The sequence below is a fragment of the Jaculus jaculus genome, chromosome 11 (genome assembly GCF_020740685.1).
Source record: "Jaculus jaculus isolate mJacJac1 chromosome 11, mJacJac1.mat.Y.cur, whole genome shotgun sequence".
Classification (NCBI taxonomy): domain Eukaryota; kingdom Metazoa; phylum Chordata; class Mammalia; order Rodentia; family Dipodidae; genus Jaculus; species Jaculus jaculus.
Window position 1 is genome coordinate 44,538,884 of NC_059112.1, and position 23,534 is coordinate 44,562,417.

Below are 23,534 nucleotides of genomic sequence, written 5' to 3' on the forward strand. Positions count from 1 at the left end.
GAAGTTATTATTAAGACCACTAATAATGAGAGCAGCCAGCCTGCCACGGCATGTATTCTTACTTTAACCATTCAATAAGTTCTGTGCACATGCTTATGTGTCACCAGAAACAGAGGCAAGAGCTAGAACACTGACTTTCAAGAAGGTCACGGTGGTATAGAAGAAAAATTGTAGAATGTAGAGAAATAAAATCTTAAAACAATCCCGAGTTTATTATTTACTACATATGTTGTTTTGAGTCATTTAAGCTCAAAAAGTTTTTCCATTTCTTGACCCCTATGCATATTTCCTTCCATACTTCTTCCTGGTATCCTCCTTTCTTCCTTCCATCCTTCTTTCCCTTCCTCCTACACTCCCTCTGTTTCTCCTTTCTTTCCTATCCATTTTTTAGAAGTTGAAACACTGCTAAGAAAAGCACTAGAAAGGAGATATAAAGGGAATAGAAAGGGAGGGAAGAGGGACTTAATAGGATGGTATTGTATATATATAAGGAGAAGAACAGATTAATTGGGGTGAAACGGCCTAAATGAGGTCAGAGAAAGAGATTGAGTAAAGGAAAGGTAGAGGGAGGGCTAATAAAAATCTAAGAGAATATAAATAAGTCACATGGAAACCTACTTTTTTAGATAATGGAACACTCAGAAGCCATAGACTGTTATTAAAAAATTTTCAGAGCCAGGGATGGGATACCTTCCAGTGAGTTTTTGGCCATGGAGGTCCCTGATACCCCCAAAGTATAACATGCCACTGCCGAGGCCTTTGGTTTCCTACCAGGAATAGATGGTAAGACCCTATTGCTTAAGACTTCACATACTTGGGCTGCAAGGTCATTGAGAAATCCTGCTGGAGCTGAGCTGAAAACATCCTTCATGTAGACCAGCTGACAGAAAGCTGACAAAAGCCACACTGCATGCAGTTCAAGGGGAGAGAGAGACATCACCAGTGGAAAGACTTGACAATGGACATTGCAAGCCCTAAATTTGGCCAGCCAGGCCAAATGAGCCAATGGGTGCAATAGTGGCATGTCTGTCATGGTGGTAACTAACTACACTCTAATTGGACTGGAGGCCCTCTCCATGGGAGGGAATATATATCTCTGATAATGAAAACCTACAACAGGTGTAGTCATGAGCCCTAGATGTGTAACATCTGCTGATGTTTGGCTAAATACATCTACTATGCTTATCAAACTTCCCAGTAAGCACTTTTGTTAATGTTCATACCCATAGATTAATCCTACTCTAACTTTTTGTTAGAGATCCTTCTCTTTTCAAATGACAATGACCTTGGGATGACTCAGAAGGCATCATGGTGCTAAGAAGAAGTGACATAGAAGTATTCAGCACTTAAATATCTCTATCATACCTTCTAAGGCTCAGGGTCCATTGTAGAAGAGGTGGTGGAAAGAATGTAAGTGCCAAAGGAAGAATAGGACTCCTTACAATGTGCTCCTCCTCCACACACAAAATGGCCTGGATATCCATGACCTCACAGTGCCTGACAGTACCTACACAAGACCATCATAATAGGAGAAAAAGAGCATGGCATCAAAATATAGGAGAGACAGGGGGTGTTATGATGGAGAGTGGAGTTTCAAATGGAAAGTGGGGAGAGGGAGGGAATTACCATGGGATATTGTTTACAATTATGAAAGTTGTCAGTAAATTTTAAAAAAAAATCCCAAGGTCACTACCATCTGAAAAGAGCAGCTTCTCTATCCAAAAGTGAGACTACCATTATATATGGGTATGAATATTAAGAGAAATGCTAACTGAGCAGTTTGGTGAGCACAATATATACATCTAGCTGGCAGCAGCAGATGTTACACCCCTAGGGCACATGACTGTTGTAGATTTTCAGTTACAGGGATTTATTACCTCCCATGGAGCAGGCCTCCAGTCCAATTAGAAGGCAGTTGGTTTTCCCATAACAGACATGCTACTATTGCACCCGTTGGCTCATTTGGCCTGGCTGGCCAAATTTGGAAAAAAAAAAAAATACCATGTCGAACCCTCCTAAATGTGCATATGGCATTCACTAGAGTGTCATGAAGGCCACAGTTTTGATAGATACTCATATCATCAGATCATTCTAGTGAGTTCCAACAAAAACTATTCTCTACAGATTATCACAAATTTAAATGCAATAGCTACTATTTAAACAAGAGAATTTGTTTTACTTCTTGCCTTGAACATTAAGATTCTGGCATGGGTATGGGAGGGTTTTTGAATTCTCAACTATCCCTGAAGAATTTCTGTTGTCAGTGGTTTCTGGGGCAAGAAGGGTCATCCTCTTCAATGATATATCCACTAATATATGAGGAAGAAAAGGAGTCAGCAGGAGTAGAAGGTGGAAAATAGAGGAATAATGTTAGCAAATTACTATATGTATATATATGTGTGTGTGTGTGTGTGTGTGTGTGTGTGTGTGTGTGTGAATCAACATAAAAAGAAAAAAAGGAGATCCAAGTCAAAACTAAAACTATGTTTGCTAATTATAAAATACATATTATACAATTTCTTAGCTCACTCTATCTTTATTGCTTTTTTGCTTCTTTTTTAATGTTTATTTATTATTAATTATTATTATTGTTTCTGTATGTAGCCACTCATTGCACTGGTTCTCTCCTTCTACTTTGCTTAAAACAGGGTCTCTCTAGTTGTTTTGCCACTAGTAAGGCCAGACTAGCTGGCTCCCAAACTTTAGGATTCTTTTGACACTATCTCCTATTGAAGTAGGTACATTGGGATTATAGATGCATGTACAATTTGCATCTCACTTTACATAGATTTGAGATACCATTTCTTGTCTGAAGACATGCAGAGCAAGAGCCTTTAATTACTGAACCATTTACCCAGACTCTTTAATTGTTATTATATATATTTCTTGTTTTTTCCCCATTTTTTAATTAATTAGTTTTGTACTCAGCAAATACAGTCAATTTGGTACCATTGTTAGGCTCATCCATGTCCTACCCCTTCCCCTCATTGTTTATTATTTTATCCCTCACCTATGAACACTACCAAGTTTTTAAATGCAGTGACAAAAAATGCACAAAGCAATAGCTACATAATAATGATGAATTCAAAAAAAGTCAATAAGCATTATGGGTTTTATTTATTAGTGAAAGTCTCTTTATTATTAAAGCAAAAGTAATAAAATAATAGCATGCACTGTTGCATCCATAATGCATGTGGACCAAGATAATAAATCAGATACCTATTGAAAAATTGATAACCAATTATAAATATGAAATATTCTGTATCATAAATTGACTTGACCAAGTGTTACACATATATAGGAAGAAATAGCACAAGAGAGAGTCATACAATTAATGAGTACTGCTGAGGAACAATACCATAAAACCGAGCATACTGATGTTACTCCATTCAACGAATCAGAGCCTCAATGATACCACTGCCTCCCCTTTTGCTCTGGTAAAATTGGGATATAAAAGAAGGGTGTTACTAAACTTAAAATTATTGAAATTGAGAGATATCTTTGAAATGAATTTGGACAAATAATTTCTATAGAATTGAAAAAAATAACAGAAATATGCTGTCTTTACCCTGGCTCTGCTTGTCTGCCCCACATTCTAAATTCAAGCAGGATTAAAATTCAGAGTGCAATAAGGAAACTGGATGAGGTAAGTGTTTAACTTTTCTACTTCTAATATAAAAGATAACTCCTCAGAGTTTTGAGATAAATGAGAAAATCCAGTCCATTTTATAGAAATCTAAGAGGACGGTGGATAATAGGATTAGGGGAGCCAAACTGTATCAAAGGAGAAGTAATATAAGTCAGGGATGACAAATAGATTTCATCTTGCCAGCCAACTGTATCTAATTGGCTTCCAGGAACATAAAATTGAGAAAGATTTGGGGGAGGCTCCTGAGTATAGCGAAATACAAGTCTGTGATTGATTAGCAATGTCTGCCAAAGAATATGCATGCAGCCTCAAACATTATACAATGATAGGTAAATCAGATAGATAGATAGAGAGAGAGAGAGAGAGAGATGGTAGATAGATAGATGATAGATAGGTGACTGATAGATTTATAGATTATAGATGGTGGATGGACAGAGATGATATGGATGTACATATAGATAATATGCATAATAGATAATTCAATACACATAGATAGATATTTAGATATCAGCTTACCTCTAGATAGATATAGCTATAAACATAGATAATTCATGGTCATTTGCTGAGTGACCTGATTCATTGACTAATTGCTCCATAATGTCTTCTGATATACTCTTGTTGTTTTTGGTAGTGTAATTTGATTACATCTTGATTTATTTATCTATGATATGAGGAATATGCTGAATTGCATAAGGAAAACTATACATTAAAACTTTAATAAGCTTTATGTATTGCATAGTATTTAATTTAGATTAAAACTTAATTTATTTACGTACACATAGGGGGTGGGACATACCAAGGTCCCTTGCCACTGCAAACAAACCCCTATACTAGCACCACTTTTTGCATCCAGCCTATGTGTGCATCTTGGTAATTGGAGCTGAGCCAGCAGACTTTGCAAGCAAGAATGTTTAACCACTGAGCAATCTTCCCAACTCCTATTTAGTATATTTTGAATACTTTTCTAGCATTTGATTTCAATATCTCCATCAATCCAGTAACAAACATTAATGCTCACATGTACTAAACAACATCTGTGTCATGCTTAACAATTCATGATACACAGGTTTTAGGAAATCTCTCCAACATAACATATTCACATGTGCACATATTTATATCCATGTGCACTCTTGCAACTATGGACACATACATACAATTGTACAGGTGACACACACAACTAAACCACAAAGAACATATTTTGCATGTTTACAGAGTCCTAAGCACTTAGTTTTGAACAGCTTGAAAGCCATATTTGTTTATGAATCATGGACACAATTATTATTTTAAGCCCATCTGGTTTCTCCATTCTTGCCATTATTTCTATCTTGAGCTCCTGTGTTCAGCTGGTCTAACACTTGTTCATAAAGATAACTTTGCTCTGAGTGTTCTGGATTATATATATTATTTAGACTTAAAATAGGGTGTTAGTGTAGAATTTCTACATAATGTTTTCCATGAGTCCTGCAGAGAAAAACTAGCAGTGATGTACTCTGTGTGTCTCTGCTTGTTCATATACACAGCCCACTGTCAGCAGGATTAAGACTCAATCACTTTTCCACAACAAATAGAACCAGGGCTGGAGAGATGGCTTGGTGGTTAAGTGCTTGCCTGTGAAGCCTAAGAACCCTGGTTCAAGGCTTGATTCCCCAGAATACATGTTAGCCAGGTGCACAAGGGGGTGCATACATCTGGAGTTCTTTTGCAGTGGCTGGAGGCCCTGGCACGCCCATTCTCTCTCTCTCTTTCTCAGTCTCTCTCTCTCTCTCTCTCTCTCTCTCTCTCTCTCTCTCTCTCCCCCTCTGTCTGTGTGTGTGTGTCTTTCCTTTCTCTCTCTCTTCCTCTTTCTCTCTTTGTCACTCTCAGATAAATAAATAAAAATGAACAACAACAAAAAAAAAGAAATAGAACCCAGAAGGGTTTTTTTTTTTTGAGTATCTGATAATAACTCTCCTTTGATCATTCTTTATGAAGAATGAAATTGGAGAATGATTTTAGGACTAAAATAAAAACATGTGTCTTTGGTATGCAGGAGCAAATATCATTTACTCTTGTCCAATCATTCAACAAATTGCTATCTTTTATTAGGTGGTTAAGAAACTTCTGCTGAGTTCCAGGGATGTAGAAGTCTCAAGCTTTTCTGATCACTATATGCGTCAGAAATTACTCTGAGAGGTGAAAATACAAACCAGGAACAACTTCATGCATTTTGTAGGGAGAGAAATGGAACCTCTTAGGATGTGTTATAGTTACTTTTGCATTTATGGAACAAACTTCCCATCCCAAAGCACTATAGGCAACTCATAGGAGGAAAGGGTTTGTTTTGGCTTAGTCACTAGAGTAAATTTTTATCATAGCAGGGAAATGATGATAGAGCAAAGACCAGAAATCACTCCTTGCCAAAGCACCTGGCAGAAAGCAGCAAAGAGAGAAAGATGAGCTCTGGCAAGGGGGAAGCTGGGCTATAGCACCCCAAAGCCCAGCCCAAGTAGCACACCTCCTCCAAGGTTCCACCTCCAAAATTGCCACCAGCTGGGAACAAAACATTAAGAACACATGAGTTTATGGAGACGACATGAGTTTGTAGAGACATCTGATTCAAACCATCAAAGAGTGGAAGAAAAAGTGACACACACCTCACTAGCAGAAACAAGCGTAGAGTGGACATTCAAATCAATACTTCATCACTTATTAACTGTGCAACTTTAAAAAGTGCAATGATCTGAACTCTCACACCCCTCCCCATTTATGTGTCTAAACCTCCCCTCAAGTTGATAGCATTTTCAGCTTGGGCCTTTAAGAGGCTTTTAGGAAGCTCTGCTTCCATGAATGAGACTAGTGGCATTATAAAAGATAACTGGAGAATTTGCTTGTCCCTTCCACCATACGAGGTAACAGCAAGGATGTGCCATCCATGAGAAAAAGCCTTTACCAGACATCAAATCTGTTGTTACCTAGAAGTTGAACCTACCAGCTTCCAGAACTGTAATCACTAAGTCCTGCCATTTGTAAATTACATGATCTAAAGTATTTTGTTATAGTAACCTGAACAGATTAAAACAGTAAGTTACTCAATTTCAGAGTCCTCATTCCCTGTGACTACTGTGGTATTAAATCAATATTTTGTGATCTAGTATAAAATTAATATGACAGAACATGAATTCAAAATAAGAATAAAGTTGAGCAATAGGAAAACATGCATTCTTAATGCTTAATGTATGCTTTTCTTAGCTTTAATGGTTTATTAAAGATTTTAAAGGTAAAAATTTTCATTTATCAAAATTTACTTCTTGTCAAGGTTTCTTTTAGTAGAGAATAAAGTTCTATAATTTTGACAGTAGTAGTTAGGGAAAACTAAGTTTAATAGAAAATTTAGTAATTTATATTTTGACAATTGAATTCATAAATAGCATCAAACCTGTCATTATATAAAGGAGTTTTAGTGGAAATAAATATATCCTTCCCATTGCTCTTTGAATATTTGAATCCATGAGAATAATGAAACATAACCCTTCTGTTTTTTTCTTTACTCTATTTTATATTTCTTTCCTTTTTTTCCTACCTAATTGTGTATGTATCTCTATCATTTTAGAAGAGAGATACTTTGAAATAGATGACAGCTTAAATGCTTAACATTACAATAACATTCTCCCTTACTTTGAATAGTAGAATAGGTAATAGTAAAACCAGAATTTATACATTTCATTTTACTTATTAATATATGTGCTTGTAATAGAGCTCAATTTTTCATTAATAATTTTAATCATCATTTATAAATGACATCAATGTATCATTTATAATGATGGGAGGTCCACATTGTTTGAGGGGCTAGGCTACTCACTGCGGATGGCAGAGTAGCCACAGCACATGCTTGTTATTACTGCTACTGAAGTCTTCTCTTTAACAACTTTAATCAAGGTCTACTAAGGAAGAACAATAGAAAGATAACCAGGTTCTTCTGAGGAAGTACTTGTTAGAAGATCCATTTCAAATATCTGCTGTGCTGTATTAAGCTATTTAAGTAAACTCAGATACTTTTCCTCCTGATTACTTGCTTGATTTTGTCAGAAAAGTAAAATTATGAACCACTGAAATAGGATACCACAAGCCCAATCTTCCAATGTCTAAAATAGAATTTTAGGGCTGGAGAGATGGCTTAGTGGTTAAGCGCTTGCCTGTGAAGCCTAAGGACCCCAGTTCAAGGCTCGGTTCCCCAGGTCCCACGTTAGCCAGATACACAAGGGGGCGCATGCGTCTGGAGTTCGTTTGCAGAGGCTGGAAGCCCTGGCACGCCCATTCTCTCTCTCTCCCTCTATCTGTCTTTCTCTCTGTGTCTGTCGCTCTCAAATAAATAAATAAATAATGAACAAAAAATATTTAAAATATAATTTTAGTCTAATCATAATTCTACTGAAATTTTATTAGTTCTTAACAGAAGCAAATGATAGCCATTAAAATAGGTATGTTGGTATGTTGGGAAACATGGAGGGGTAACAAAATAGCATTAAACATTTAATTAGAAAGGAACGTAGGTACTGGTACTGGGTACTCATTTTTTAAATATTACACATTCAATTATTTCTACAGAATCTATTTTTCTTATTATTGTTTTTGTAATATTAGTTCTAATAATATTTTCCAGTATTCTGGAATAACGTATCTACAACTTCTACCAAATTGCTTCAAATACTTAGACTTTCCCAGATCCCATAGTGCATTAGTTTAACTCTGGCTTCCATAAAGTAGTGCAGAGTAGGTGGCTTAATCACAAGGAGGCTACTTTTTGCAGTCCTGGAGGCTAGAAGTTGGAGGCCAGAGGGCCAGCAGGGTCAGACTGTGGGAAGACCCTTGTCCTTGGCTTACTGCTAGCCACCTTTTTTTGTTTGTTTTTCCATTTTATTGGCAGCTGCCATACTTATAGACAATAAACCATGATAATTCCCTCCCTTCCCCCACTTCTCCCTTATCCTCTCCCTCTCTCAATTAGTCTCTCTTTTATTTTGATGTTATTATCTTTTCCTCCTATGATGAGGGTCTTGTGAAGATAGTGCTAGTCACTGTGAGGCCAAGGATATCAAGGCCAATTTCTGTCTGGTCAATTGCATTATGAGCAGTCCTACTCTTCCTTTGTCTTGCATTCTTTCTGCCACCTCTTCCACAATGGACCCTGGGCCTTGAAAGGTGTGATACAGATGTTTTGATGCTGAAAATTTCTCCATCATGCCTTCTCAGCACTATGGTGCCTTTTGGGTTGTCCCACTGGTCACTGAGATCTGAAAAGAGATGCTTCTCTAACCAAAAGTAAGAGTAGCATTAATATATTGGTATGGACATTAAGTAAAGTGCTTACATAGCAATTTGGTGAGCATAAAATATGCATTTAGCAAGACAAGAGCAGATATTACACTCCTAATGCTCATGACCTCCCCCACCATAGGCTTTTGGTTAGGTTTAAGTATCAGGCATGTATTTCCTCCCATAGAGTGGGGTTCCAGTCCAATTAGAGAGCAGTTAGTTTCCCCCATAACAGACATGCCACTATTGCACCCGTTGGCTCATTTGGCTTGACTGGCCAAACTTGACGCCACCTGATTACTGAATTATCACATGACTTCTCTGTCAGAGAGGAAAGAGAAAGAAAATGAGCTGGACACTGTTTGGTGTCATGTTATGAAGACACTAATCCTATTAGATGGGCCATCACCTCTGACATTTAATTTAACTACTTCCCTAAATGCCCTATCCCCAAATATAACCACACTGGAGGTTATAGTTTTGATATATAAATTTTAGGAGTTCAAAGATAAATAGATACCCATATCACTTTAAAATTGTATTCTATAAAAGAAGGTACTTTGAAACAGGAATGTCAAAAATAAGTTAATCAGAAATGGAAAGAATGCAGTTATAAAGTCATGTATTCAACATTTAATGTGACTTTCATTCTTAAACAATTCATCTTTAAATTGCTTTGGGGGAAGTCAAGTTGGTTTTGTAAAAGTCCTGAAGGAAAAGGCTATGATTGTATTAATAACTGCAGAATTTGATTCTGAGGCTGAAATCCCATTGGCTTCCACAGCACATGTCTCTCCACTATGCACAGAGGCTGTGTCTGTGGACCTGCAGAGCAGGGACAGCCTCTAATGGCATCACTGTCGTCTGTGCAGAGTATTGATTGCATCAATGTGGAGCTAAATTGGCAACAGAAATCTAGTTAGATCTCTTCTGGGTGGCTTGGGGATTTTGATTGCAGAAGGACTGTGAGTGGTTGTTTTTCAATATCAAAGAACAGTAATAAGGATTAAAAAGAACACAGGCTTATTCATTCGGGACAAAGGGAGGAAAATGGACCTAGTGAAATGTCCACAACAAAGAACTCAGATGAACTTCTTGAGAAGTTTCTCACTTTCCCCTTGTCATCATGTCTCAAAGTCAAAAGGAAAATAAAAACATTAAAGAGACTCAGGAATTAAGGTAATAAGAAGCAAGGCTACCTTAATGGCTACAGATCTTATAGTTAAAGAAGATATTTACCTTCCTTCCTTTATACAAAAAGAACCATTATTTCCTCTGTGACAGTCAAAATCTTTGCCTCAACCAGTCACTAAGCCAAATGAAGAGAAACATTCATAGCAGTAACTGAATGGTCAGCTCTGCCACAAGGAGTCTGTAATTATATATATCAGTATGTGGATACTGATACTGTTTTTAATACTTTCTATGCAGGGCACTCAAGGCATGACAGAAAGCAATGTGGTTGTGCTACAGTTTTTATAAGGACCTATTCAGAGTGACTCACCTCTTCCTTCCCAACACCCAGTTTTACCATAGTCCCATTTATTCCAGTGGTCTGAGAAGAAAGGAAGAGAATGTTCTCATAAAGGCACATGCTCAAAATACAGCTGTCTCATACCAAATGACTCTGACCTCTAGGCCTAGAGATGGAGAGGATTGTAAGAATTCAATTATTTGATGCAGTTAAAGGTCCTTGCACATGGCCCAGAAGGCATTCTACAGAGCCTCATGATCCTCATAGCAATACTTTATAGTGTCATTCTCAAAATATTGCCATTAGCACTACTGTGATAAATCTTGGGAGAAAATCATTTAGAACAATGACATTTCAATAGTGACGCTAATGTTGTGAAAAGAAAGCTAAAGGGGTTTACTAATTAATTCCATTCAGACAATCTCAGCCCATTTCTTGGTGGACTCCTGAGCCTTTCTTTTGTTTTTAGGGTCACATCGTGAACCATATGTTTGAGCAAAGCTGCTCTGGAAAAAAGGTCATGTCCCAGCAGATATGAGAACCTTCATGGTCAGAGGCAGGAGGGTAATGGAGGTGCTCCTTCCAGTCTGGCAAAGTGGGTGTAGCAGCACTCTTCAGGTCAAAGCCCATTCAGGCAACTTGATGTGAAAGAGAGAAGCAGTGGTCATGGCTGTGCTCTGGACCCCGCCAAGTCTCAAGAAAATCCTGACATGTAATTGAACAATAGAAGTTAACATAACTTATTACTAGAAATGAAAACCTTTGTTTTCCTTGGCCTTTCTGCCCTCTAACATAACACTGACATGGACTTTATTGCACTTATGACTTGTTTCTTGTAACAGGCTAGTTAGTCCAGGTTTGGAGCAGGTGAACTTGTCTTTGTTGTTCAAATTCTAAACTTTCTCCAGATACTGAAGCTTCCTCATTTTTATTTCTAATCCTCTTTAACATTTCCTGGCACTTGCTATATTGCCTTACTGGGCAGTGGAAGACACAAACATTAAGAATGTATCATCTTGTTTTCCCAAATGTGTAAACTGAGCCTCAAGAATATTAAAGAGAACTATTATGTTAGAGCTGGGATCAAAGCTTACTGAGGGCATCCCCTTGAAGGGGCCCATCCCAGGATTTCTTATTGGAGACATTTGGGTAGAATCTTAATATTTTCACATTAATACATTTTACAAAACAACAAGCCATAGTTTATGAACCACTGCTGTTGACAGTGGGGGACCACTGATTAGTTTTGATTAAGTTCTGTTTCTAATTCACACTGATGAATTTAACTCCATAAATTAGTTAGCTGCACACTGAGACACAGGAAGAACAGGATAGAATGAGAAAAGGCATTGCTGCTCTCTTGACTTCAGTTTTTGAAATTGTGCTGAGCCTCAGACTTTGAATTCTAAAATGCTCAGTTCTACACAGAAGAACCTCTCTAGCTGGGCTGGCAGTCATTTTCTTCTGCTCTAAGAATGGCCATGCTCTAAGCCATACCAGGCCTCCCACTGAGGCCAGTCTTGCCTGCCTCATTTGTACCTTCTCAGTTCTCCAAAGCTCCTCAACTCATTCACACTCTGTAGCATCCACAGTGTTTGGGAAGCTCTGCCCATTGTCTGTCTTTAGTTTCTTCCCCTTTATGTCTCAATTGAATTTTCATCTTAGAGGAACCACTTGTTCCCCCAGGAACCGATTCTCAAAGCAATTTTACTACCTTACGTTTTCCTGATAACTGAATTTTCTTCCTGCATATACCTTTCTCCTACAAGACACCTGAAACTCAAGCCATTCAAGTTTAGCACCCTTGACACTTTGCTCCCAGGAATATCCACCCCTAAGTAGTATCTGCCATACAGAAATAAATGTCAATACATATTCATGTAATGACTGGGTGGATAGTATTGACAGGACCCTCCTGCCACCTTTACCATCTTCCTTTTCCCTAAGCCTATCTCATTTTCTTATCTCATCCCCTCTTCTATTTAAATGAATGGTTGTCAGGGGAAATAAATTGCCTGCTGCCTCTCGCCTGTCACCTGTCTACCTGAGTCCATGCCCCCAAATCTATCACCATCTGGAAGAAAACCCAGTGATCTCAAGTGGCTTAGACTGTGACAGTGGAAACATGTCAGAGAGTCCCTGAGGGCTCAACCATTTTAAGAATCCTTCTGATATTTAGAGGACAAAGGATTCCTTTTTTGGCAAGTAGTCTGAGAAGTAGGTTACTTTTCTAAATTAAATAGGGCAAAATTTGTCATATATGGCCCAATTCTGTACCTAGAAACTCTTTACGCGCATGCCTATACACATACACACTGCTTAAGATTTGAGTGACTTTGGTTTGATATTATAATAGTCTACACATTCAGCTTTGATATCAGTAAAATGCTTTCACGTTAGCATGATACTTTACTATGAGTAGGAGGAAGGACACTTATGAATATTTCTATTTTATTGATACAAAAATGAGAATTCAAGATGCTACAGAAGGATGTACCAGTTAATTGAAGTTCTATAGCGTAAACTGGCTTTCAGATGGGAAAATTATGAAACTCAATTAAAGATCAGTTTTCTTAGCTAGAAGATGAGGTGGTTGTGTGATTTCCAAACTTCACTGTGTTGATGGAAAACTTGAGAAGACTGGTCAAATAGCAGGCCTAAGTCAGTTAGTCTGCAAGGACCTGCAGTTCTGCATTTCTAACAATTATAAACATTTCCCAAAGGCTAACCAAGCTGCTAGACCATGGTCTATAGTTGGGATAGTGAGACTTTTCAGTGAAATGGGGCTGTGATGGGGCAAGATCACCCAAGACTCATGACACACACGTGAGACTATGAGCTGCAGCTCTAAGACTAATACTCTCCTCTCATATTCACAGCTCTTTGGATTAGGATCCTCATGAAGGCACTAAGACTTGCTGAACTGATGTGGGAAGAAGATCTCACTGCACCTGGGACAGTCCATAAATAACTTGGGTTTGGCAGGGATGAACTGTTTTACCAAGTAAGGGATTTCAAAGCAAAAATTTGAACTATCCAGAAATAGGTGGGATTTTCACAGGTACACAAGTGACTAGGTCCAAGCAGAGACTACTGTTCCTGTAACACAGATTTACTTTAAGATGAAGACAGGGCATTCTGGTACCAGATGTGGAGTCTGAGGCTCAGGGTAGTGACCCGTTTTCTTGGAGCCTTCAAAGCTATGGGAAAGCAGCCAGGCAATCCAGCAGCACTTCTCTGTCTCTCAAACAAGCTGCAAAGTATTTTGAGAGGAGCGGGTCCTGTGTAGATGTGCATTTGAAAAGAAGAAGCTCTCTGGGCTGACAAAGAGAAAATAAAATCACTGCATTTTTAGGTTTTTTGTCATCTACTGAAGCAAAGGTGGATTCTCCATTGTGCTGTCAGAATGAGAAGTCTGTTACTTGAGTGAGTGATCATTTCTGATTGTCCTTTATTTACTGTGAGTGAAATGAAGGTAACTTCTTAGGCAACAACCCATCTTCCGTCTGTGGAAATGCAGCATCATTCACACACAAGTCCCCCCCCCCAACTCAGTTATCCCCATGAGTGTGGCCTCAGCACACATGTGGGCTATTCCTCCAGGCCCCCTGAAAGGCTGAGAATAATGGCTATGTTTTAGGGATCTGTTAGGTACATGATGACAGTGTGTATGACAGGAATGGAGCTGAATGTGTTTAATTCCATATACTTGATTGTAGTTCACCAATGAGCTAGCCATGTTACTTCTTATTTCTAGAAGACAGAGCAAAATGAGTCTCAGGTGAAATATGTGGCCAAGAGATCCTATAATTACTTCCATTCACTGTGCTAACCTCTATCTAATTTTTAGAATATCACAATAAACATTTCGACCTATTTTTCTGGAGTCTTATCTTTCTTCCCTTTTTACAATAATATGTCTCTCCAATATTTGATTGTTCACTGTTACCCACATTACAATTGCTAATAATTTGACAGGCTGAGGAAGTAGTGCTTTACTGAGCATGTGCAGGACCTCTGTGCTTATGGCTGAGCAAGTAGTGCTTTACTGAGTGTGTACAGGATTTCTGTGGTGATTGCTCATTGCAAAGCTGGTTATGTCTCTTACATACAACATTGCTCCTCTTAATTCTTGTAGTGCCACATAGTGAGGTAAATAGATTTGATTTTAGCATGTAGGTGAGTGTATGGTATGCACATGTGCATGTCCATGTTTGTGTGTGCAGTCACAGGTGGGGAATGCATGTATGTATGGGCACATGTCTGTGGAGGCCAGAGGTTGACATCAGGTGTCTCTCTCTCTCTATTGCTGTCTGCCTTATTTATTGAGACAGAGTGTCTCATTGATCTCAGAGCTCAACCATTTGGTTAGTCTAGCTAACCAGGTTGTCCTGGAGATACTGCTGTCTCCACTTCCCAAGTGCTGGGATTATAGGCTCACGATAACATTCTCAGGATCTACATGGGTTCTACGGATCTAAACTCAGGTACCAATTGACCCATCTTCTTCATCTTAAAATACAAGTTCTTAAATCAAAAACATCTGAGGTCTGAGAGCCAAATATTCAGATTATTAATTATATGAGCATTAACAATTTTATTTTTCCCACTCTGAACTGGTTTCCTCCTTCATAATTGTGAGTTAGCAATCTCTTCTGGGTCTATTAGGACAATTAAATGTGAGGTGAATGGTATATTTTCTGCTATATAAGGAGCATTTGGAAATAAATTGACTATTTGACAGAACAACAACAAGCTGTTATAATGAACATATAAGTCATAATAAGTTTTAGAATAGGGTTATGGACCCCAACTGTGATACATAAAATACTGCCTCTGCCAAAAATGATAGCTCCCACTATGAAGATCTGTTAAACATTCAAAAAAGGAGACATAGCACTGGGGGATTGTAGTGGCTGGCATGCACCCTTCTGATTTCTTAAGAGTATTTGCATCTGAGCTGCACAAACCATACTCTCTTGACAGCTTCCTGTCCTTTGAAGAACAGAGAATGGTAAAAAAAAAAAAAAAATCACTAGATTTATCACAAAATAGACTCGCATATTTCATATTCTGATGGTTATTCAATAATAAACACTAGCATAAAATGTCAAAATAAACAATAAAACTAAAATGTATGTACCCTCAATCTATACATAGAGACTTTGTTACTTTGATAAAAGTAGTCCTTAATTACACTGATCCTGACTCATGGTTAAAATCAACAACCTTTTTGAAAAATATACAGGCTTCTTGGGGAAAATGAACAAGGACACTGTAGCTTTCATAACTGACCCAGCATCATTCCAGAAAAGTTATTTAACCTTCTCTAAATCTGTGTTCCTCTGTCTACACAGTGGATAATAGTGGCCCTACCTCAGAAGATCGTAGTAGTGATCAAAGGTGATATAAAAGACCAGGCACATGGAGTCTAAGATGGCCTAGGAAAAGATATGTGTTTCAGTAATTCTTAATAGTCCCCAGAATGCAGTACTGCATAGGCTTAGGGTCAGAGTAACTGGATTGATAGTTTGTAAGCTCAGAGATTCTGGCTGAGTTCCTTCCAGCTCCTGAATCGCAGTTGCTTTCTCTGGAGGAAGACACTACTTCTGTATGCCTTATTGGCGGATTGGAATGGAAATAAATTGTTTCTGCCTTGTGATTCCCCACAGCAAGGAAGGCAAAAAGGAAGTCAAACCAAATGTGGAAAAGCTATGCAGAACACCCAAAGTTCTGCTCCACAAGCAAGTGCCCCAACCATAGGTGAGTGCATGGGGTGCCACAAGAGCATATACACATGTGTACACTGCAGTTCACACATCACCACACACACAACAACAAAAAAAAGCCACACACATGTGTAACCCCAGTTCTATGGAGGGAGGAGACAGAAAATTCACAGGAGCTCGTCAGCCAATCTGACTAAAGAATAAAAAATTTAAAATAAAAATAACAACTCTAGGTTCAGTGACACTTTGCCTCAAGAAAACAATAAGGAAGTGTAATAAAATAGGACACCCAACATTCTGCGCTGACCTTTGCACACGTACATACAGGGTACTTGTGTATCCACATGGATGTGTACACATACTATGTAAGCCACACATACCAAAAAAAAAATAAAAGATAACAAAATCAAAATTAAGAAGAAGACAATAAAAAAGAAAAAGAAAAAAAGAAATGATGAAACATAAATGTTTTCAATGAAGGGCAAAAGGGTGCTATAGTATTTTTGTTACTTTTTAAATATTCTGCACAAATTACATTTTATACCTCCCTTTGTGCAACATGCATCATCCCTGTTGTGTTTAAGAGCTCTACTTCAAAACTAATAAGAGTGGCATTTTAAGTACAAGGCTGCACAACGTTCTCTAAAAGAGTTAACCTTTTCATGTGGCATTTCATTGGATGTCTAATTAGCAGTAACATTTTGTTGTTTGCCATCTTAAACTTCAAAGTCTATACAACTCAGAAAACTAACCCTGCTTAAACAATTAGTCATCGTAATAAGAATTCCATCTTTAAGATCTCCTCTGATTTTGCCTGTCTTTCTCCATTCATTTGCCCTTTTACAGGCCAGTCATGACTTCCTGTCCATGCTTGTTTTCCTAATAAGAATTATATTATTTCTCTTCTATAACTTTTACCTTGAGGTGGAGGTTTTTTTCTTGGCAATTATGAAAAGTTCAACCAAGATCTACTTGCACATAGTCTAGGAAAAGCTTCAAAAACTAGTCTATACATAAAGAAAAAAAATGTTCATTATCAAGGAAGGAAAAATACTTTCATATTGTGTTTTCTCTCATTTTGTATAACTAAGTTTTCTTTTTAAAAGCTTTACTGACACCATATGCTTACATTCTATGTTTTATTCATTATATGTGTTATTATGTGTTTATGAGCAAATAATTGAATATCTAAAAGATGTTTACATAATGTTACTTTCATATAAACTTTGGGGAAAGGGAAATCAAATCTTTATTTTGCCAAGTATTTTAATTAATATAATTGCACGATATTCTTACAAGGTAATATTGTTATCCCCATCTTAAAGGGCTATGTCAATAGAGTTGGAATTTTGAGAAATAATTCTACATGTAGAATTCTATGGTTATTTTGTATATTCATAAAGCAGTTTTGTATTTAAGTATGTCTATTATATGAGAAAAAAAATCCCTCAGGACTATTCAAAGCCAGTACATCAAAAGCTGTATTTAGCATTCAAGGTGATATTTGCATGAGCTTTTTTATCTCTATAACTTAAAAATGTGCATTTGTGAGAAATCCTTGTCATGCTTGGTTGGCTACTTCGTTTTTGTGATTTAAAATTGAAATTCAGCAAACAGCATTCAGTTACCTGTTCTGGCTTTTGTAACCTTGAGAAAGAATTACAAACAATTTTCTTTAATTTATGGTTAAATATGACTTTAAGATTTGTTTTTATTACTTTGTATAATAATTATGGCTTAATTAGTTACTTCTCAGGTGTTTGCAAATTACAGTTAAGTTGTAACCAATGAAGAATTTCCACCTGGTAACTTCATCTAAAATAGATACTAACTATTTATCAGAGCTATTTGAAACCTATTGAAGACAAAACAAAAGAAAGACCTACATACTTTCCCCTTAGGTAATTAAAATCATTACTAAACAACAAAAATCATTTCCTAATAAAAAAAATAAAGGCAAAGAAGTTGAACAATATTCATATTTTCCCGTCATGACTACATGGATGCTTCCCTTCCCCTTCTAATGTCCAGTAGCAAATTACTCAGACACTTTAGAGTGAGCTTTTCCTGGAGAAATGCAACTATGAGATGATCCAGCAATGGTGGCTAGACAGCCTAGGCAAGTGTGTCAGGCCAAGCCAGTCTCTCCATGGGGACTTCTTCCCTCTTCCTTTCTTCCTTAGTTCCAAAGCTGTAGAGGCAAGCAGAACGCATGCCATGGAAATGACATATTTTTGATTTAGTCAAAGGCTCAGAATGCTGTTCAGCCTGCCTGGAGTCCTGAGCAAGAGTACCAAGGCCCCAAGTAGCCACAGGGCAGACTTACAGGACTGTTATTCTGTTTTTATGATCAGCTCTCTCGCTTTAATAACTGGTTTTATCACTAACAATTCTTCAGGTACTAGCCTTCGGCCAAATTCTAGCCTGTATTCCTTAGCATTGGATAAGAATGATGAGGGAGGCTGCTCCTGGAGCAGCCCAGAGATGAGCCTTATGCAAGCAGTACAGAGAATAAAGGATTGAGTGGGGGAGATTGGATAGGAGAGCACCGTATAGTCTGAGAATAACTTCTAGGTCCTTGACTTAGTAGGTTGGAGCCTGAACACTTTTCCTAACAGGAAAATGGGCTCAGAATAGTGTTCAATGAATATCTGAAGGAGAAACATTCTTAGTGATTTATAAATGCACTCATATATCAATATATCTTTATAAATGATGAACTCTTTAGGATAGGGACCTTTAATAACTTTTAATTGCTGCAACAAGCAGTTGAATATTTTTTGGTGGATTTTAATGTTAGGTCATAAAAGAAAAGCAAAATAAGCATAAGCAGGTTTTCTCATAGATATACACTTTTAAAGTTTAATGAAAAAAATCTCATACCTGACTCCTGTAATAATTGAGTGTTTTTCAAATAAATGAGTAACCAAAGCCATCTACTTTCAACCTGGTTCCTTCCTATGATTGTATTAGGCTCCACCTGATCCAAAGAGGTGGACCTTGGTCAAGTAGAAAGGGTGGATCTTTTTATTTTTATTTTATTCTTAATTATTTATTTGAGAAGGGGAGGGAAAGTATGGGCATGACAGGACATCTAACCACTGCAAACAAAATCCAGACCTATGTGCCACCATGTGTATCTGGCTTACGTATGTACTGGGGAATCGAACCCAGGTCCTTAGGTTTTGCAGGCAAGTGCCTTCACCACTAAGCCATCTCTCCAGCCTCTAAAGGGTGGCTCTTTGAGATTGTTGTAGAGTCAGGACCAACCAACATTACTTTGAGTAGCACAGTTTCCTTATGCACCACTTTCTGTCCTGTCAGGTTGATCATGTGATGATCCTTGTCAGGACTACCACCATTCTGGGGTGTCTACACCAGATAGCATTTCAAATTAGGTTAATCTTCAGTGTGATCATCCTACAAAGTGAATATTACTGAGCTTCAGTATCTAGCTGAGAAAATTGTATCTTTTGTATCTTAAGGGTCCCATGTGGAAGAAAGTTAAATTCTTATGCTACAGTTTTTTCACTATTGTATGGAAACTGTAATTGGATTTCATTAACTTGTTTCATGAATTAAGGTTATACTAAAAGGTGCATAAATGTTATACAAATAATGTTTGGTACTCATTAAGAGTTAGGTGTATCAGTCAGGTTTGCTGTCACTCTGACTTGAACAGGTTAATGGGGGGGGGGCAGATTTATTCCACTTCATGCTGTCAGAGACTTTGTCCCTAGATCTTGGCTCCATTGATGTTGGGCCTATGGAAAAGCAAAACATTATGGTATGCCAGCCATGGAAGAGCTATCCTTCCCCAACCAATGGGGACAGGAAGCAGAAAGAGGAAGGGACCAATGACCAGGGATAGCCTTCCAAGGCATATTCTCAGTGACTAACTTCTTCTAGCAAGGTCCCACCTTCTAAAGGTACCACTATCTCCAAAAATGATGCCACCAGCTCAGATGTTCAACACATGAACCTGTGAGATACCTTGCATGTTCAAGTTATCAGTGGGAGTGATGATGATGGTAGCATCATTGTTTTCATAAATAATCTATGATATATTGAAGAACTTTCCTTCTCTACATAAACTGTTGTGGTATTTTAATAAGAAAGCATACAAAATTGTTTACATTTCTTTTTCTCCATCTGTGGAAATGATAGTGTGTTCTTTCATCATAATATCCTGTAATACATTGATTTGTATATATTAAACCATCATTGCATGCTAAGAATGAGTGGCACAGGGCCATTTTTGTTATCTTTTGGATGTGTAGTTTAATCAGTTTGCTAATATTTTATTTAGCATTTTTTTCTGCCAATATCTCTGAGATATATTGGCCTGTAGATCTCTTGTAGCTTCTTTGCCTATTTTAGGCATAGTGTGCTATTAGTCCTATGCAATTTAATATTTTCAGTATCATTTACTCTATCTCTATATTTTGGAATAGTTTAAAAATATTGGAAATGATTCTGTTTTAAAATAGTGGAATACGTCTGCCAAGTCATCTAGTCATGGGATTTTCTTTTTGAAAGATTTTCAATTGCTACTTCAGTTCAGTCTCTGTCTTTCTTTACTATCAATGTGTCAAAGTTGTTTTTTTTTTTTTTATTTCTTCCAGGCTTGGAAAGTTATATTTTCCCTAGGAATGTATCCATTTATTCTAGGTTATTCAATTTATTGATATACAATTGCTCCTAATAGTCCCTTAAAGTTCTTTAGTTTTTAGGGCATCTATCTTTTGATTCTTTTTTCATCTTCCTCCTCCTTCTTCATTCTCTTTCTCTCTTTATCTGCCTGTCTTTTCATCCTAGCATTTCCTCTTGCCCCTACTGTATCAGTCAAGGCTCTCTACAACAGAACCAATGCACTACATTTAAAATATACCTGTTTTCAGGCCCCAGAGATAAAGAACCCAGTTGCTGCTCAGTCCATGGGGCTAGATGTCTCAGCAGTCCCAACCCAGCAATGAAGGCCTGGAGGCTTCTGGAGAACTGCAGATCATCAATCCACCTTGGAAGGCTGAGGAAACATATTCTAATGCTGAAGAAGGGTAGCCAGGCAGGACAGACGCATGTGCAAGCGAAGGCACTCACCAGCAAAAACACAGGCAGCCAGGCATGTGGGGGTGGGGAGGGGAACTGTTTACTCTCAGAGACTCCTTACATATAGCCAGCCACCAGGAGGGCCACCCACTCGGGAGGTACCACTCCAAGCCCTGCGCAAGAGGATTTTCTGTAGATTCCAAATACAATTAAGTTCACAACAACAACAGAGGTTAGCCATCACAGACACCATCTGAGTTCATGTAGCTACTAATTTGTTTTATGAAAAAGAAATTCTTGGTTTTTTTTTTTAATATGGTTATTGCTTTGTACTTGATTTAATTCTGTCCTAATCTGCTAACTGGATTTCATTTCTTCTTTTTCTAATTTATTGAGGCATAATGCTAGTTACACAATTTAAGACTTCCTTTTTTTTTTTTTTCTTTTTGAGGCAGGGTCTTACTGACCTGGAATTCACTGTGTAGTCTCAGGGTGGCCTGGAACTCATGGCGATCCTCCTACCTCTGCCTCCCCAATGCTGGGATTAAAGGCATGCGCCACCACACCTGGCTTGAGGCTTCTCTTTTTAAACCAAGATTTTTTTTGCCAAAACTTCCCTCCTAGAGCTGTCTCTTCTGTGTCCTGCAGGTCTTAATATGCTGCTTTCATTGCTGCTTGTGTTATATTTTAAAATTTCCCTTTTTGCTTTCTTCTCTGACCTATTGGTTGTGCAAAAAATTGTTGTTAGTTTCTACGTTTTGATGAATTTTCAAAAATCCTTTCCATTGCTACTTTCTTTATCTTTATCATTGTAAGCATCCATTCTTTCATATATATATATATATATATATATATATATATATATATATATATGAAATTCATATATATATATATTCATATATATATATGAATGACAACTTCTGTACTTACAGACAACAAACCATGGTATTTCCTCCCTTGACTTCCCCTTCATAACTCTGCCCTCTGTCATATCCCCTCCCTCTCTCCATTAGTCTCTCTTTTAATTTGATGTCATTATCTTTTTCTCCTATTATGAGGGTCTTGTGTAGGTATTATAGGCTATCTTTGAAAACCTACATTGTTCTCCTCAGCTTTATATGACTACTAGGCCAGATGAGGATCAAACTACCTGTAGATTATAAGTAGTTTTAAAGTGTCATCAAAATGTCACATGTTATATAATGCCCTGAAAAATGAATTTCTTTGAACATAGTTTGTCTCATTCTTCTTTGTGTCTAGTAGACCCAGAGACACACAGCATTCACATCACCTTTAGACTAATATTCTATTATCCCTCTTAAAAGTACATGTATTTTCCTAGAAATACATCACATCTTTAATTATTAGCAAGGTCTACAAACAATAAGTAATATAAAACAACAGTGATCAGACAAACGATAGTTTAAAAATATGAGTTGTTTCATTACTATTTAAATTAATATATTTTGAGAAACATAAAAATGTGACATTTTATGGCAGCATAATTGTCAGTTAAATAGAACTGGAAGGGAACTAGAAAGGAATAAATAAATCTCACACACATTTTATTTAGATTGTAATAAATACTGAAAATAAACAGCTAGAATTCAGACTAAATTCCTCCTCAAGAAGTTATGGCATGAATGTTAGCATAAGTTATTAGCATAAAATATATTTTTACTTTACTTTTTTTCAATTTTAGTAAAGCAGCTCTACAGAGATTGATATTTGATAATGTAATACATTTTTTTAATCAACTATCATATTTCAAAGAGCTGCAAATATTCAAATATTTTGAGCTCCTAATGGTTTGTATTCCTAATATATATTCCCAATATATATTATATTTATATTATTATATAATATGTATTATATAATATATATAATTATATATAATATTCCTAACACATATATTACATATACACACACACACACACACACACACACACACACACACACATATATATATATATATACTTGAATATTGCAGTTCTGCCATTTGACTGTGCTATTCTAACTGTAAACAAATTAGCAATTTAAATATCCTACTCCCACTCACTTCTTTCTTTTGTTTTGTTCACAATTGCAATCACCCACTTTCTTGGATCCAGACCAGCTAGCTACAGTTCCAAAATAAAACCAGCAGGATTACCTCAAAAAAAAAATATATATATGATTGTAGCTTTGCTTGTATACTTTCTGGCATTGTTTAGAGAGGGGTAAGAATTTCTTTTTGGCTGTATAATCATATCCAGCAGCCAGTAGCCACATTATTTCTTCAAGAGAAGCTAAAGGGAAGAAGGTGCAAATAGCAGACAGTAACAGGAAATCCAGCAGCAGC

At 37.2% G+C, this 23,534-nt stretch overlaps 1 protein-coding gene across 4 annotated transcripts in view; it reads left to right on the forward strand.

Annotated features, from left to right (window-relative positions):
• Positions 1-23,534, forward strand: part of Kcnip4 (potassium voltage-gated channel interacting protein 4) — a 1,264,979-nt gene that overhangs the window by 1,041,519 nt on the left and 199,926 nt on the right. The window contains exon 1 of one of the 4 annotated variants that reach the window (XM_045130409.1): positions 16,123-16,178. The exons of the other annotated variants lie outside the window; for them this stretch is intronic. Within the exon in view, the coding sequence (XP_044986344.1) occupies positions 16,130-16,178 (49 nt within the window). The 5' untranslated portion in view covers positions 16,123-16,129. Of the gene's footprint in view, positions 1-16,122; positions 16,179-23,534 lie in introns of those variants that run through there. 4 annotated transcript variants of the gene reach the window in all.